The sequence below is a fragment of the Mesoplodon mirus genome (genome assembly GCF_964341445.2).
Source record: "Mesoplodon mirus genome assembly, chromosome: 20".
NCBI lineage: Eukaryota > Metazoa > Chordata > Mammalia > Artiodactyla > Ziphiidae > Mesoplodon > Mesoplodon mirus.
Genome location: NC_138996.1, coordinates 11,303,957 through 11,322,203, shown reverse-complemented (window position 1 = coordinate 11,322,203; position 18,247 = coordinate 11,303,957). Strand labels below are relative to the sequence as shown.

General features: G+C 45.1%; 1 protein-coding gene across 9 annotated transcripts in view; it reads left to right on the top strand.

Annotated features, from left to right (window-relative positions):
* Positions 1 to 9,335, top strand: part of TACC1 (transforming acidic coiled-coil containing protein 1) — a 96,509-nt gene extending 87,174 nt beyond the window's left edge. For all 9 annotated transcript variants that reach the window (XM_082608508.1, XM_082608509.1, XM_082608510.1 and 6 more), the window contains 5 exons: positions 19 to 62; positions 1,281 to 1,441; positions 2,198 to 2,304; positions 3,200 to 3,320; positions 4,443 to 9,335. In XM_082608508.1, the coding sequence (XP_082464634.1) occupies positions 19 to 62; positions 1,281 to 1,441; positions 2,198 to 2,304; positions 3,200 to 3,320; positions 4,443 to 4,511 (502 nt within the window). In that variant the 3' untranslated portion in view covers positions 4,512 to 9,335. The remainder of the gene's footprint in view (positions 1 to 18; positions 63 to 1,280; positions 1,442 to 2,197; positions 2,305 to 3,199; positions 3,321 to 4,442) is intronic.
* The last annotated feature ends 8,912 nt before the right edge of the window (positions 9,336 to 18,247 follow it).

The window sequence follows — 18,247 nt, the reverse complement described above, 5'->3', positions numbered from 1 at the left end:
TTTGTTTGTTTGTTTAAGGAAAATTGTGGCTGAGTATGAGAAGACTATTGCCCAAATGATCGGTAAGGAAGTTTTTTTCTAGGGTATGAGCCATGGGATCCAAAGGTGATCTTCAAATCAGAATATAAACCTCAGTTTGTCCATCCCGGAGATACAAGCGATTCTTATTCTTTGCAGTAGTTGATGAAGTTGCCCAAACACTGAATTAGCCGATACTGAATCATTGATCCTCAGGAAAGCTTGCCTTATGGGTGCTTCTGTCTAAAGACACCTTATTTAAGGTATACTGTTGACTGATTAACATTGAGCTCACGGCCAGTGCTGCAGTTCATGCCAGGACAGAGCTCATCTCACACGTGTTTTCCCCCTAAGACACCTCCAGCCCTGTGGCTCTTAGGACAAGAGACAGCCCCGCAGCCTAGGCTTGGGGCCCATTTCAAAATCCCCAACAGGAAGCACGAAAATGCCAAAAACGTGGCCCTAAGTAGACTGAAAAGGACACTTGTTTGCAGTATGGAACAAGGCAGAGCATCGCCTTGTCTACCTTCAGCCGAGAACGTGGCCGGCAGGTGACTCCAGTTCTCTGCCATTCCACGCGTGTCCCTGAACGGCCAGGGGCGCGCCACACCTACTGCTTTGGGGGCTACACATAGAAATAGCGAGCAGGGAATCTGCAGATAATGGGGATCCCTGTTGTTAGGTTCCTTTTAGAGGACGGCAGACACTCGAGTTCCAGCGCCAGGGTGGGCGGCCTCACCTGGTCCTTCGTACCCCCCGGGGGGACGTCTCTGCTCTGTGCAGCGGGCTCACTCCACTGCAGGTGGAGCTTTCCCTGCGCCAGACCCATCGGTGCCCTTAGAAAAGGACAGCGCTTCACCCTCCTGCATTGCATTTAGAACCTCTTGTAGCCTCTGTTGTAAGGACCGACTCCCTAAGTCAGTCAGGTCTTTCTGCATTAACTTAGGCAGCGAGATGATATTTTCTGCCGTCCGTATCACCTGACGCCTGGGTAGACACACGGCTCCCGCCCTCAGCTCCTCTGGGTCTCCACTCCCATGTCTCCTCTGGCAGAGACTGCTCACCCCTCTTTCCCGGCTGTGTTTCCCCCGCCCCGACCTGTCACCATGTCTCCCCCGCCAGAAAGTCAGTCCTTGAGGGTGGAACCTTTTGTTACCTTGCCTGCTGGGTTCCCCTACCCAGCGTACTGCCTGGTGGCTCGGGAGGGCGGCTGTGCGCTGTGTGTTGAGAGAACGTGCGTTGCTTCTGATCATGACTCACAGAAGATGAACAGAGGACGAGTATGACCTCTCAGAAGAGCTTCCAGCAGCTGACCATGGAGAAGGAGCAGGCCCTGGCCGACCTAAACTCAGTGGAAAGGTCCCTCTCCGACCTGTTCAGGAGATACGAGAACCTGAAAGGCGTCCTGGAAGGATTTAAGAAGGTAGCCCGTCCTTTGCCTTCGGCCCCCCTGGTGGTGTGTCTTCTTGGTAATGGGTCTTCATACGCACGTGCCAGAGGTGCAGGTGGCCTAGAAACAGGGAATCGGGGCCCCTGGGTGGCGTGTCTTGGTCATTCCTCTCCTGGGTCGGTCAGGAAGCCTTGGACACGACCAGAGTGTGGCATGGAGCATAAGATCCGTGGGACCCTCAGACTTAGGAGAATTCTAGAAATGTTCTTTTTGATTATTCACCAATTTAATGTTAGTAAAAGTAAAAGGGAGTCAAGCCATAGCACTGAAAAATACAGGCTGCATATTCTGGAAGAAAGTAAGTGTAAAGTTTCAAATTCAGTATAAGTGGGCCTATTGATTTGATTTGGTTGTACACCATCACTAAGACACATTTATAGCAGTGAACACTTTTTTTTTTCATATTAACCATAAAAGTGACTGGTTTGTCTAAAATGGGGATCAGATTGGCCTTCAGTTTTGAATATCTGCCCTTCCTAAAGCAGGTGTATCAGTGTAACTTACTGTATGATTTGAAAGTTAATACATGAAGAAGTTATCTACAGTTTCTTCAGTGAGAATTATTTGTGCCTGTTCCAAACTACCATGGAGTCTTATTTGGAGGCATCTGAATGTATTAGGTTTTTTCACTTTTTTTTTTAAATGAAAACCCTGATATGTGGTATGTTACTAGTAGAAGGAAAACAAAATGACTTGTTTCTTTCATTTTAAATTGTCACTTGGGAACAGAATGAAGAAGCCTTGAAAAAATGTGCTCAGGATTACTTAGCCAGAGTTAAACAAGAAGAGCAGCGGTATCAGGCCCTGAAAATCCACGCGGAGGAAAAACTAGACAAGTAAGAGCTTGTGCATAAGAATTTCACTTTTCGTGATGTTGTGGGAAGATTGACAGACAAGAAAAAAAAAAATCACTATTTTGCAACTCCAGGTTGCACTTGTGTGTACCTGTGTGTCTTATTTAGTTTTTTGAGTAGGTGGACTCTTCACAAGGTTCAGACATTAAAAAGAAGAAAAAGATACAGTCTCTCCCTCCCACCCCCTCCCCCTCCCAGTGGGTTCCCACCTCTTTCCTCACCCCAGGAAATCGTTCTTTTATCCTTCCAGACATCCTTTTTCCCCTTCTTTTCCCCCCACCCCAGCTGTATTGAGCTATAATTGACATCAGACATTGTGTAAGTTTAAGGTGTACAACATTGATTTGATACATTTACATACGTATCACCATAGAGTTAGCTAATGCTCCATCATGTCACATAACTACCATTTTTTAAATGTGAGAATCTCCTTTTTTAATGGAGATTTTTAATTAATAAAGTTGCTTGTAGGTCTGTGTTTCATAGATGCCAGTGGTTAGTATCCTGACTCATTGGCTGTGTTAATCCACAGAGATCCTACCTGCTATTGTACTGGGTTAAAAAAAATCTAAGATTGTTGTAGAAACTGTCACGTGATTCTGTCTTCTGGTAGCATGTGAATGTTGAAGGGTCCCGTGTGCCTTTAAGGTTGATTCTGCCATTGGTTTGCATCATGGAAATCCCCTTAGCAGTTGTGTGTAAATTGAATTTTTATAAATTAAAATTGAATTATATAGCTCACCAATTCCTCTTTTTCCTCTATGGTGGAGTCAGTTCTCCTAGTTCTGTGTCACAGGTGTCAGCAGTTAGCATCCTGATCGTGAGCTGCGACTGATGACAAACCATGTGCTTTTTGTCCACTTCGTTCCATAAACAGAGCCAATGAGGAGATTGCTCAGGTTCGAACAAAAGCAAAGGCTGAGAGCGCCGCTCTCCACGCGGGGCTCCGGAAAGAGCAGATGAAGGTGGAGTCCCTGGAAAGGGCCCTTCAGCAGAAGGTAAGAGGGGACCCACCGAGACCTTTGGTTTTCCTCCTCGGCTGCAGCTCCCATGTCGTCTGGATGAAAGGGGCTTATCTCTGCACAAGCTCCCATGTCGTCTGGATGAAAGGGACTTATCTCTGCGCAGATACTTCAATCCAGCTCCTTTGGGAAGTGACTCAGGTGGCAACAGATACTCCCAGGTGTATTAGTGGGACCTGGTCACAGGCAGGATACAGAGAGGAGGATGCATTAACTGAAGCTCAGAGGACCAAAAGCTTAGTTTAGGCTCCGAAGCTACCTTTTTTCTCTTTCCGTTTTGTTTTTTTCTGTAATATAATATGTGAAGCCATCTTCCCCATTCATCGCAATTTTCCCCTCCAGGGGGACATTTGGCAACGTCTGGGGGTATATTTGGTTGTCACGACTGGGAGATGTTACAGGCATCTGTGGGTAGAGGCCAGAGATGCTGCTAAACACCCTATGGTGCACAGGATGCGCCCCACACCAAGACTGGCCCTGCCCAGATGTGGTCGAGAAACTCCAGAAGTAAAAATCAGTGGTGATAAGGATCCCCATTCTCTTGCTAATTAGTGACTCTTAGACTTCATTTTCTGTGCCTCTGGTGTTTTTCTTACTGTGTCTCCAATCGTGTTGTCAGGCCTGTGGCATCCATTCAGCCAGGGCAGGGGTTTTTATCATGGCGTCTGATAACCCCTAAGACAGTGGCCCCTGGGATACTTAGACTCTGGAATCCCAGGTCCCTGGGGATGCTCATGGATCAAGTGAGGCCCAGATGCTTTTTTTTTTCTTCTTTTTTTTTTTTTTTTTTTACAAATACCCCCAAGTAATTCCTATGATAGCAAGGAAGTTTGACAAACAAACTTCGAGGACAGACTTCAGAGGGCCAGTAATTACCCTCACCAACTACTCAATAGAAGCCTAACTTTGTGAACACAAGGCCATTTCTCAGGGGAGAAGGTATAGCGCTTTCCTTTCTTTAAAGGGTTTGTGATGCAGAAAAGTTAAGAACCACTGAGTTGGGATGCCGAGGGAGGAGTATAGCCAGTCTGGGGACTGTTTCACTGTGATCCGTTATCTCGGGACACAGACTGCATCATCACATCATTTATCTTTCAGAACCAAGAAATTGAAGAACTGACGAAAATCTGTGACGAGCTGATTGCAAAGCTGGGAAAGACGGACTGAGTTTCCCCTGTTAGCTCAGCAGATCTGCATTTGGCTGCTTCTCTCGTGACCACGATTATCTTGCCTTATCCAGGAATAATTGCCCCTTTGCAGAGAGAAAAAAAAAACCACGGAACTTTACAAAAGCACATACCTACCGCTGCCTGTCCCGCTTTGCTGCCGACGCACCTGCCCGGGAGGCGCCGCTGGAGGATTTACTGCACAGCCGCTGAAGGAGTGGCCTGACCGACCCATCGGGCTCAGTGAGACGGGCTGCCCAGTCTGGGCGGGATTCTCTATCTTTGGTTTGTTTTAAAGTCATCTTTACTCTCCCCAAGTGCGTTCAGTGTATGATTTTATGGCTACTATTTGGGACCATATCCTGTCCACCACCTGTCTGATTTTTTTTAAAAATTTATTTCATCTTTTACATTTAATTTTCAATATTAGTGGTTTTATTTGAGGAGATAATTTGGCCTATTGTTACTTCCAGTTGCGTACCCATTTATACATACGCGCTCTCTCTCACGCACGCATGCACGCACGCACGCATATTTATATATGCTGCTGGGTTTTGTTTTGTTTTTTTTCCCTGAAGCATAATCAAATAAGAACTTCTCTACAGAAGGGCATATTTCCATAAATGTAAAACCCTATTTTGAAACAGAGTCCTTTCTCAGAATGCCAACTTCAGAATTTGGGGGGTTGGGGAGGTGAAGCCCCCAGGCTCCATGTCTGGCGTGACTCATAACCTCAGACTCAGGTGTCACATAAGGGAGACTGTTGGCCGTAGTGTCCTGTTGCCCTGTATTTGGATGCTCCTCAGCCTGGATGCAGGCGGCCCCTCTGGAGTTAGTCCTCAGACCCAAGGCATCTGCTCTGTGGGATCCCTCACAGCTGGGGTTCGGCACATCTGTCCTAGAGCCGGCAGTCTCCTCCGCTTCCATCTGTTGCTCCAGATCGACATTTGTTCTCTATTATCTCTCTATCTGGAATACGCAAAGGAAGTCTGCTTGTCAAAGGTTTAGATGATCTTATTTAATTAACCCCATTAGCAATCGTAAGGTGAAGCAAAAGTTGGATTTTTGCAAGTGTGATGCATTGTTCTTCAGACTTTTTTTCCCCAAAGGCAAAAACAGAAAAACTTGCAAACTTAAAAATAGTAGAATTTTCAACCAGATGGGCAGGAAAAATCGTGCGAGCCACTCCAAAAATCAGTGCGTTTTGAATATTTTTAAACCAAGGCCATTCGAAGACTGGAGGAGGGGAGTGCAGGGAGCAGATCTCACTCATAAAACCAAACTCCTCAGGCCGTTCCTGGGCTCCATTCAGAGTGGCGGGGGCCCTTAACCCCCAACTGGAAATTTCCCGTGTGAACCCCTCCCACTTGATAGGCGAAACCAAATCCACACAGGTGTTTTAAAGCACTCTTGTCTTAATCTGAGCACCCTGAGCGTCTTCACGGTGATACACATTATCTCCAGTACACGTAAGTTTTCGTACTTTTCTTGTAAAACTACTGCATGACCCAACTTCAGCAATGAATTGTGCCTCGTGGAGACCCGCTCTAGCTCTTTCGAGATGACTTTTTCTTTAGCCGTGTACTGTTCACACGGGTGCAGTCTTTAGCTCCAGGGAGGTCAGTAATGTCTTTTAAAGCCAGAAGTCCCGTTTAACCGATACGCATTTCTCACAATTGGTGCTTAGGCTGTATTTTAAAGCCTACCGTCTTAACATTTTGTACAAAAAAAAACCAACAACAGAACAACAGAAATGATCTGTGTTTGGAGAAGTGATGTGACAATCATTTGGGCCCTGAAGGCAGTCACGGGTTTGACGTGAGTGCCCTGCTACAGCCGTGTCCCTGGAGGAGCAGGTGTCTCCAGGCAGTGTGACTGTGGCCTCTTCCAGTCCTCCACGACTAGAGAAACTCATTTTGCGTTTTGCAGAAAGAAACGTTGCTAAACCTTTTTGCTGCTGTGTTTTGGTGACATATCCATGTTTACCTGTTTCGTATTGCTCTGTTTGACGCATGAAAGGCTTAGTATAGGGGTCTCTGTTATAAACCTACAGTCCTCTCTTTTAGGCTTCTTGTGTATAAAAAGAGAAAGTAGCTGTGTGTTGAAACAGAGGTGACGACAATCTTTCCCAAGCACGCTGGTGAGAAGAGACCCCTTAAAACTAGACCCTAGGGAGTAAAGTTGCCGCACAAGGAAAACGAAAGGGTCCTTATTCAGTAATACTTGCCACTGGCCTCTCAGCTATGACCATTACAAGGAAATGGTCTTCCTTCTAACTTAACAGATGGATTTTCTCCAACAAGAAGAAAAATGTAGCTTGTACAGCTGGCAGATCAAGAGAATATACTGGGCGGAATGAAGTATGTTTGTTTATTTTTTTAAAAACATAAGGGGGAGAAAGAAACTTGTAGTAATCTGGAGAGTGTGTGAATGTGGCCTAGAATTTTGCTTCAAAACATGGGCAGGCCAAATTACTCATAAGCTAGACAGCAATACTCCCTGTGACAAACATGAAGGGAAAATGAGAGGAAGCCACTGGCCTGGACGGTGGTTTGGGAACATGAGTGGTCTTGTTGAGGCTCTGGATCCAGAGCCATATCCTAAGTTTTTCATTTTGCCAAAGTATAGATAGTCTCTACCTAAAAGTGTTTTAATTGGAGGATCTATTGGAAGACAGACTGCAGTTTGTCACTTGGTTGGCTAGTCATTTATAGTCAGACCTCCCAAAATTTACTTTATTTGGACACACTCGTGGAAGCCAGTGACCTGCCCAGACCTTCTGTTCTGTGAAACCGTCCTGGAAACACCGAGAAACCCAGTTTGCTCGCGTGGCTTCTAGCATCTTCAGACCTAGCCCAAATTAGGAAGTGTAGAAGCACATGATGGTGAAAAACTGAGGACCTGGCAGCCTTCCAAACTGATATGGAGTCCAAGGGAAGATTTACCTTTCGTTTTGGAGGATGGTTCAAGTTGAATCTTCTTTCCAGCCAGTTACCTTTTTTTACATGTCCCACACTTTCTGCAGCTCTCACACAAATACTTAGATACTTTAGTATGAGCCTTGGATTCTTACTGACTGATTATAATCCAGCAGAGTAGACTGCCCGAAATGTCCCTGGGCTGGCTCAGTGCAGCCAGAGTGAAGCATTTTACTGAATGTTACTTTATGAAAGCATGTTACTTTCATTTTACTGAAAGGTAACAGAGGACTTGATGGCTCTAAAGCTCAAAATGGAGTTGTGATGAGCAGGCAATGGTGAGTGTGCGTGCACTAACTGGAAATGATTCAGCACGTCCTTTTTCAGTGGAGTAAAATCCCTAAAGCTCCCTTTTGTTTTCCTTTTGGTTTTTTGCTGCAGTCGGTAGCCATCTCATGAATTGTCCACGACCGGTGTCTCTTCTTTGTAGTTTTGTGACCGTGCAGGCTTGCTCTCGGACTTGGGTGGTTTCTTACTTTATCCTCTTGTTGGGAAGAGAGAAACTAGGTGTTTGAAGCATTAAATGATTCAAGCAAAGTGTTTTAGGGTAAAGATGTATATATTCTGAAGAATTTAAAAGATAGCAGATTATTATTTGCTTATTAAAGAACAAATAACAGTCTGGGAATCCCAGAATGTCAAGCCAAAAGTCTATAGGGTCATCTTCTTCAAAGATTTTCATAAAGAAGTATTTTAAGGAGACTTCTGTCCAAAAAGGTTTGACTGGCCTCCAGATTCCAGTGATTTGAAGAAAGCATCTTATCACTCAAACCTTGAGTCTCCCATGTAGTAAAGGCAAAGGAATGGTCCTTCTGTCTAAGGATCTTCTCTGGAAGATTGTATGAACAACAATTTCCAGCGAAGACCTACCCCCTAGTGCCCAGAGCTAGCATTCTGGAGACTAAAGATTGCACTTTCCGTAGTTTTTTCGTCCAAATGCAATCCCATTTCTGTGCCTCTTAGCATGCAGTTAGATTTGGACAAGCAAGATTCCTAAGGAATGACTTCATTAACTATAATATGGTTACAGCTACTACATATATATATATATATATATATATATATACACGTATATATACACACCCTGGTTATAGTTGTACTATGGAGATGTCGCGTGCAATGCTGGCCTGTGACGGTCCGTCTAGCGCCCTGACTCAGCCGGCGGAGACCTGGCCTGGTGCTGAGGTGTGGTCTGAACCTTCCCTGTATCCATTCATCCCTTTAGAACCTTGAAGATGCCACTTTCTGTCCCTCTGCCTTTTAGCGGCATCTGAAATCTGCTCCACAGAGAATCTCCCAGTCACGTTGTTAACTGATGCTCTGTGAATAACTTTCAAGGGGACATATACAAATACGAGCTCCAAAACCAGCCCCGGACCCATTGCAGGAAGGTCTGCAGATTTCACACTCTCAGCCTCAGGCTTGGCGCTTCCCACCCAGTGAGCCAGGATCCTGGCATTTCTTTGAAACCTCAGAGGTAGCAGCAACCTTTTCAGTGTCGCTTTTAGCAAGTGTGTGTTCGCCAGTAGATACCCCTGTGTACTAACGTGCCAACAAGTAAATGTTAATGAATTGCACATCTGCTTCCACTGTGTCCCCACGGGTGCCACGAAGTGTGTGAGGAGCCTCGTCCGGAGGAATCTAACGCTGCATTGACTACTGCTGTGAGGATTGTGTTGTGTGGAATAAATCATCTACATAAATTTTATATGCACAAGTAATTTCCCTTTTATATGTCAGGTAAATATTTGTAAAAGTTATACTCACACAAATGAAATTATTATAATGATTACTAATATATTTTTTCCATGTTTCATTGCCTGAATAAAAACTGTTGATCACTGTTAGATGTGGCTGTGTGGAGACTTTTTTTTTTCCTGGTTATAAGTCACTTTATCCCCAAATGTGAAAATTCATGACAGCCTCACTTTTATGGGCTCCATATTTCAGTGTAAAAATACAAAAGATGACATTTTCGCTACATTCATTTTGTGGGATTTTATGCATTTGGTTAGGCGTGTAATTAAAAACAAAACAAACTTTGGAATTCAGACGTTGCCACATAAATTTCCATGCCTTTGCATCTGTGCAAACAAAGTATTTAATTGGGTGCATCTTGGTTTTGCTTAACAGGCTGCTTGTCTGCCCTGGCACATTTCAAGTCGTAAGAACCTAAATCACCCCAAGCTTTCCGACTCTTGAAGGACACAGGATCAGCCTGAACTGTGTAAACGTTGCAGTACGGCCCACAAAAAATAGTTGGCGTTTTATGTTTCTTCTAGGTTAATACCAGGAAAAAATTTTTCAGTACTAACCAGGCCAACTCTCCACTTAAAGGGTAGGAGACTGGTCAGGAAATGTCATGCGTTTTATTACAGGAAAAGATACATTAAGAGGCCAGTTAAGGCTCCATTTACAACTTAGGTGGGGATCCACTAAGGAAAATCAGAGCACTGTTACTTTCTTACTACTTCCTACATCATAAGACATGGCAGCCTCTAAAGTTCTTAAAAAGAGTGTTTTCCACTAGTGAGCCCGCTGAACTGCCTGGAGGGAATCCTGTAAAATGATCAAAGGAGGTGGCACAGCATTTAATAAATGAATAAATACATAATAAATATAAATTAAGAGAAAATACAGCAGGAAATAGAGTGCATTGCACAAATGAGGGGTAAGTATTGCTTCATGAAGTTTGTTTTGGATATAAGTGAATGTGAGCTAGGTGATGAAGAAAAGTTAATTTCTTGCTGTGGCTAGTGGTCAAAGCAAGAAAAACTTGGTCTAGCCAACAGAAGTCACTTTGCAACGGAAGACACTGAGGCCCAGAGAGAGCAGCGGTGTGGCCAAGATCACAGAGCTCGAATATTAGTAGCATTGTTGCCCTCACTCAAAATGGGCAACAGAATTAACGGCCTCTTAGTAGCCCTTCTGGAACTCTTCAAATCCAAGTTCTCCCAGGTTTGGATAGTAGTATATTTACATCACTTTCTAAGTCTGCAGGCATTTAAGGACCAAAACCAGTCCTTTTTTCTACATTGATTGATTCATTCATTTACCAAATACTGCATTTGCAGGGTTAAAGTGAACGTACAGAAGTTTCTGAGGCTAGTTATATAAAGAGAAATGTTTTGAAGTTTCACTGAAACTTCGTTTCAAGATAAACAATATGCTAATTAAAACTATTCTTTCCCAGAAACAAAGACCCTTTACATCAATCAGCTATGAAGGTGGCTGGCATGTGAACCCAGATCTCTGTGATCTCAAATCCCACTCTTCTTAAGGCCAGTATGTGCCGGGCATACATTGGAAAATCGTCCTCAACAGGGCCAAGGATGAATTTTTTATTCACTAAATGAATTTTCTTCCTCTTTTCTCACCTCAAGTGGGAATATTTAAGTGGATGTCAGAGAAGCCATTGCATAATCCTGTCACCAAAGTTTAACAGCGTTAAGAACACGAAACCTAGTCAAAGATGCATAATTTGTTACTGTACTGGAAAGGCACAGGACGGGAAATCAAAGCTCCAGTTCTCATTTTTGCCATCCTTGTTTGCGGAACAAGCTTGGGCATGAAGGCTGAGATGCGGTTTCTAGTCCCAGCTTTTGTCCACTGCCTTGGACAGGCCTTTAACACCCTCATTTGGACTGAGGATGCTAGAAAGCCCTTTCCTGTGATTTGCGATTTCACAAGTCTGCCTAAAGTGCTAACTATAAGACAACAGTCCCTGAGTTTTTCTTCCAAAATCATTCTGAAAACGCCTGTCGTGAGATGTTCTGACAGTAGTGGACTTGCCACAGGATGGTGGGTCCTCAGGACTTTTTGCTGCGTCCACTGTGGCTACAGCATTCAGAAAAGTGAACACCAGCCCACATTACCCAGGAAGGGAAAAGGCCTGGGCCCAAGCCCTACACCCACATCCAAGTCCATGCTCTCATTTTCTCTGACGACTGCAGCTCTCTGGACCTCAGTCTTGTCCTCAGGATGGAGAAGCTGGGTTTATCCTGAGGCCTCTCCCAAGAAGTGAGAGTGTCATGTTCCTGGGCCCTTCCCAGATGCTTGGACAGCAATACCATAGACATGAATATCACTTCCACAAGACTTAGGGCAAGCAAAGCTTTTTGTTAGCTTGTGTGCAAGGGAGAAGGGCGGGGGTGGGGGGGAATGCCAGCTCCCGGAGTAGAAGGGGAAGTTGCTTCTAAAAGGGGGGGTTTGGGGGCTTCCCTGGTGGCGCAGTGGTTAAGAATTGCCTGCCAATGCAGGGGACACGGGTTAGATGCCTGGTCCGGGAAGATCCAAAATGCTGCGGATCAACTACGCCCGTGCACCACAACTACTGAGCCTGCGCTCTAGAGCCCGTGTGCCTAGAGCCCGTGCTCCGTAACAAGAGAAGCCACTGCAGTGAGAAGCCTGTGCACTGCAACGAAGACCCAACACAGCCATAAACTAATAAGTAAATTTTTTTAAAATAAAAGGGAGGGTTTGTCTCATGATCACTGATCATTTCTATTGATAGAAATCGTCAAACTTCTTTAATCAGCTTCAGGTGTCTCCATAGTGACTGTCAGGAATAGGGACGATTTCTGTAAGGGGAAAGAAATGCATGAGAATTTTCTGCAAGAAAGCACCGGAACAGATAAGGTTAAAATTTATAGTTGAGTTTCTTGTCTTGTGGCAACTAGGTATACTCGTGGGTGTAACAGAGATAAAGTTAATCTTTTATTCCTGTGAGCCTGGTTTTTGTCTCTGGGACTCGCGCCCCCAGGACCTTTGTTCTTTAGCTTCCAAAGCCTGTCTTGCCCAAGGCGGTTCCCTGGTCCTTTTCCAAAATGGCTGTGCTCTTGTCTTCCTGTCTCAATTATAGCTGCTGTACCCACCACTCAACATTTCCCCACTAATGTGCCCGCAGACCCTGTAGCTCAGTTGCACGCCCTGTGAAGCTGGCCACCCTGCATTGCCTGCATTCCTGAGAATAAGCTGACAAAACATGTCGAAGTCTTAAGATGTGCGAACTCATAATCACAAATATCCGGGAATTCCCTGGATGTCCAGTGGTTAGCACTGGTTTGATCCCTGGTTGGGGAACTGAGATCCTGCATGCTGTGGGGCAAGGCCAAAAAAGATTAAAAATTTAAAAATTAAAAAAAACAAATATTCAAACATAAGACACTCTGTGGATTCAAAAAGGCAGTTTTGTTTTAGGCACCAAAAATGACAGCACAATGAGTGAATCTGATGCATTCAGGCATAATCACAATATTTTACTAAAATCTTTGAGTCCAGACAGAGCAGTCCAGACCTCGTGGTGATGTGCCATGATGTGCCTTCTATTTCACTGAAAAACTGGCACTGAAAATTTGTCTCTTATGAAATCCTGATTTTTTTCCTGACAAATTTTTTTTTCTTTCTCCCTTTCAATTGATCTTTGTAACATCACCAATTTTTGGCAAAAATAAGATGTCTAAAATACAGTTTGGGGAATTCCCTGGCAGTCCAGTGGTTAGGACTCCACGCTCTCACTGCTGTGGGCCCAGTTTCAATCCCTGGTCGGGGAACTAAGGTCCCACAAGCCTCTCGGTGGGGCAAAACAAGAAAGAAAGAAAGAAAATAATAAAATAAAATATGGTTTTATTTCCTGCATCAGTTTCCAGTGAAAATGTGTGTGAATGGTCACTGGGGGGCCCCAGTCCCACAGGCTTACAGTCAGCCTTTTGGACCATGGTTTTCAAACTGCAGGTCAAAACCCACTTTAGAGGATGTGGATGCGAACAGGACAGAAAAGAGCATTTGTAAGAGTAAATAGTGAAGGAAAGTATTGTTTTGTGGAACTTTCATTTCACTTACATGCATATGTGTATACCGGGTTGCAATTTTAAGTTTGAAAGCCACTAACTTTAGGTTATGGGGGCAAGAGGGGTTGCTGAATCCGTCGAAGATTTTATGGGAGGAAAAAATCATTTCCGTCTGCAGTATCCATCTTTTTAAAGTACGCTAGAGTTCCAACATTTAGAAACCGGCAACCACAGTTTATTAACTTAAAGAAACGAAAACTTCAGCACGTGAAGCTATATTCAGGAAATAGGACATAATAAATATTCCTTTCTAATGCTCAGTTGAGAGGGAAAGAAAAAAAGAGGAAGCCAGTGGGGGAGCATATGAAGAATAAAATCCTCTGAACCTAAAACTGCTCTAAAAAATAAAGTGTTTTCAAAAGTAAATAAAAGCGTAAGTCTTCTTTCCTTCCCCAAACTCTTCCTCCCCCTCTGTGTCAGCAGAGGGCGAGCTACTTGGGTACAAAAGCCCCATTTCTGTTTTGTGACATCTGCTTAAAAGAACGAACCTGACTTACATCTGAAAACATGAAGCCTCCTCTGTTAGAAGCAAGAATTCTCCTTGATTGTACTTAACTCTCTTTGCACAGTTCAGTTCTAAATGATGAATGTTTGTATCTGCAGCCACCAAGATCTCATTAAAACCTTCACTAGATGGGGGCGATTTTCTATGGCCACATATGCTCAGTAACCACAAGCCGTTCATCCACGTGTATGAGGTAAGTGACTTAAGTCCCGAGGTGACCTCGAATTTGCAGAAGGGTGATAAAAGTTTGAAGTTGAATCCGAGTGTTTGAATCAAGGACATAAACGTAAGGAGAAAACAGGAAGGTTCACCACAAGGTCGCTCGGGTAGAAGTCAGAGAATTCCAGAGGTCTGGGAAAATAATCAGTCAGTCGGAATATTTGTTGAAATAACCACAGGCTTCTCTAAACATTTTAAACTTATTTTGGAATAATTGCAGATGTACAGGAAAGTGGCAAGTCAGCACTCCCCCCCACCACCCCTTTTACAAGCATCATTGTACGTGTGTGGTAAGTTGCACAAAGGGAAAAGAAAGGACCCTGAGATCCTCACCCCATCTTAGAAACAAGCATCACTGTGGTTATCACTAAGCAGTGATATCGTGGGTGATCTCTTTCCCAGTAAGATGTAGCACTCTAAATTCTTTTTTTTTTTTTTTTTGCGGTACGCAGGCCTCTCACTGCTGTGGCCTCTCACGTTGCGGAGCACAGGCTCCGGACGCATAAGCTCAGCGGCCACGGCTCACGGGCCCAGCTGCTCTGTGGCATGTGGGATCTTCCTGGACCGGGGCACGAACCCATGTCCCCTGCATGGGCAGGCGGACTCTCAACCACTGCGCCACCAAGGAAGCCCATCACTCTAAATTCTTTAAAGCTGCAAATTGATATGTGATCATCCATCTTAGATGAAAGAAAGGCCCCCTTCCTTTTCCTGCCTGCATCTTCTATGCAAAGAGCCAGAGTCAAGTGGAAGAAGAGAGCTTGGCTGAAGGCCTGGCCTGACAACGGGACTCTGGACAGTCACTGTGATGCGTGGACCTCCTTCCTCACCAGAAGTTGGGACTTGCTCTATGACTGTCTGCTCTTTTAAAAACCGTATAGGTCTTTAGCCATCCTATCATTTTCTTTTATTTATTTATTTATTTTTGCGATACGCGGGACGTCACCGCTGCGGCCTCTCCCATTGCGGAGCACAGGTTCCGGATGCGCAGGCGCAGCGGCCATGGCTCACGGGCCCAGCCGCTCTGTGGCACGTGGGATCTTCCTGGACCGGGGCACGAACCTGTGTCCCCTGCATCAGCAGGCAGACTCTCAACCACTGCGCCACCAGGGAAGCCCCGAAGAGGATGTAATTTGCCTGCTTTTCTGGTTGTGAGTGCCAGGCTCCTGTCAGCCTCATAATTAGAAAGCTGCTCCCCCTTTGCTTAGTCCTGGAGCTAGTCCTCCGGCCTCACGCTAAGCCTGTCTTTTGGGTCCTGAGGCCCCTTCTCAGGGCAGCCCTGGCCTCTGCTGACCACACCTGCATGCACAGTGATGGCTCCTCTTTTTTGACCTGGGCTGGCTTCACTCATCCTAGTGGGTGCAGCTTTGGCTGCGGCCCAGGGGAGGTAACCCTGAGAAATGGAAATTCCAGAAAGTTGGGGAAATATTTTCATAAACAGTAGAATTCGTTTGAATTTGAGAAATGGGGAAGTGGGTGGGTGAGAGAGAGTTGAACTGCGGGTAGTAAAGGGAACAGAAGAGGAATCAGTCTGACTGGCCGCTTGAAAGAAGCTGCCTCAAAATGTGCAAATAATTTGCAGGGGAATGTTTACACAAAAACTAATCTAAAGAAAAAACAACTTACACACCAAAATCTAAATGTCACTTGTTCCCAGAGGGAATGAGCTCAGAAGTTAAAAGGAGGGGGAGCCTCTCCAACGATTAAATGTATTTTTTTTAAGGCTCCTTTGGGTTTAAGTTGGTTCCAGGAAGAACACAGACTCTCATCCCAGGGGAGGTATCTCTGCAGATGCTAAGAGGAGCTGAGAAGCTCTGGGTTCCAAACCCGGGTGGCTGGTGCAGAGGGCAGAGAGGTCAGCCAGAAATATTCTGTCAATGGTGGTTTCAGCCGATAAATTCAGCCAGATTTTGAGATCAAACATTTGGAGCTTTAGAAACTCCCTCCGGGGCTGCTTTTGTTTATCCTACTTTCCTGGGCACTGGAGTTCACAGAGAGTGATATCAGCGAGAGAACTTACAAAGTAGGTCCAAGTTTGCAAAGGCACAATCTTAGGAATGGAAAACAGCTATGGGGTCGGTTTGAAAGGGTCACACGTAAACCAGAGCGGGCATTCTTACTAAGCGCTGCCTGAACAGTGAAGGAAGTTGAAAATACAGCTGCCCAAAGGCAGACATCTAGCTGGGCATCAGAGGAGAGAGAGGAACCATGCCTCCTAGTCTAGTTCTTTTATTATAAACTTCATCCTATGGTATAGAAGTCAGCCTCCTAAGTATAAAGTGCTTCCAAAATGAAGTTGATTCATGAACTAAGTGCAGAAAGAGACAACTGATGTCCTCAGGCACTACACAGAATACAGACCTGGAAGCAACTTGTCACCATCTAAGGCCATCAAATCAACAGGGAATCAGGAAGACACTGTCCCCCATCCCGAGAGAAGGAAGCTTGATCCCCAGGAGGACTGAACTAAGGGCCTGGGGAGGCCTCTCTTACCGGTGCTGTAATTTCAGGAGGCTCCAACTTCCCCTTTTGCAAAACCTCCGACTTCCTCCCCACTCTACAGGCCAGGGCCTAAAGTTCTACCTCTAGAGCTTCATTTGCTTGCTTCTGACCCCACCTTTGTCACTGTGCTTTAGGTAGACAAAGGCTGGAGGAGTTAATTTTACTGCAGGTGACTTGAAGGGAGTACTGGTAATTCCACCCTCCCCTCTCTCTAGGTCTCTCCTCAGCTTTACCTGGGAATGCACTCCCCTCCCCACCTCCCCCTTGTTTTGTTGTTTTTCTTCCCCTCCATTGTTTTGTATCAAAAAGTATCCAAAGTAATTACTGAGATCAGTGTGTGGTCTGCTACCCGCTGAGTCTTCAACAATTTCCATTCACTCAACAAATCTTCCCCAAGCGCCTTCTTCAATCCAGGTGGTGTTGCTGGAAGTATTAGGGACTCAAAGGCCAGTCCTGGTCCCTCCATAGCCTGGGGGTTGGGGGCCAGACGCAGAGTAAAGTACTAATGACAACTTGTAGTGAGGACCCCGTGCCCAGGGGAGTGGGGCTAAGCAGGAGGCTTGCTTTGCTTGGAGATCTAGCAGGGGACAGCCCTGCGGGTAGGATGCAGGGAAAGGGGACCAGAAAGTTCACTCTGGGAGTTTGGGGTCAGCAGATGTAAGCTTTTATGTAGAGAATGGATAAACAACAAGGTCCTACTGTGTAGCCCAGAGAACTACATTCAATATCCTATGATAAACCATAATGGAAAAGAATATTAAAAAAAAAAAGAATGTATAAATACGTATAACTGAACCACTTTGCTGTACAGCAGTAATTATTATTAATTTTTAAATTTTTTTAAATAAATGATTTTTTAAATCTTTTTTGGCCACACCACGTGACATGTGGGATCCTAGTTCCCCGACCAGGGATCGGACCTGCACCCCCTGCATTGGAAGTGCAGAGTCCCAACCACTGGACCACCAGGGAAGTCCCTGTATAGCAATAATTAACACAACTTTGTAAATCAGGAAGAGAAAAACAAATATCGTACATTAACGCATATATGTGGAATCTAGAAAAATGGTACAGATGGACCTATTTGCAGGGCAAGAATAGAAATGCAGACATGGAGAAAGGACTTGTGGACACAGCGGGGGAGGGGGGGGTGGGATGAATTGGGAGACACTGCCATGTGTAAAATAGATGGCTAGTGGGAAACTGCTGTATAGCACAGGGAGCTCAGCTTGGTGCTCTGTGATGACCTAGATGGGTGGTATGGGGGATGGGAGGGAGGTTCAAGAGGGAGGGGGTATATGTATACGTACAGCTGATTCACTTCACTGTACAGCAGAACATTGTAAAGCAATTATACTCCAATAAAAAATAAATGAATAAAAGAAAGTTCACTCTGAACCCAGGGGAAGCTTGTGCAGAGGAATGGGGTGAGAGGGGTCATTTCTGGGGACCACGGTAGTCGGGGAGTGGCAGGATCCCACGTTGAATGCAAAGGCAAGGGTCAAATCATGAAGCGTTTGCCAACCAGGCTAAGGCATCCCACAGTCTGGGCTTTAAGCTGGAAGGAACGGGAAGCCACTGAAGGTTTTTAAGCAGGAGACAGAGGTAACCGGATTTCTGATTGAGACAGTCACCTGGGCTGGAGTGAGGAGAATAGACTGGAGAGAGGTGAGCCTGCAGGCAA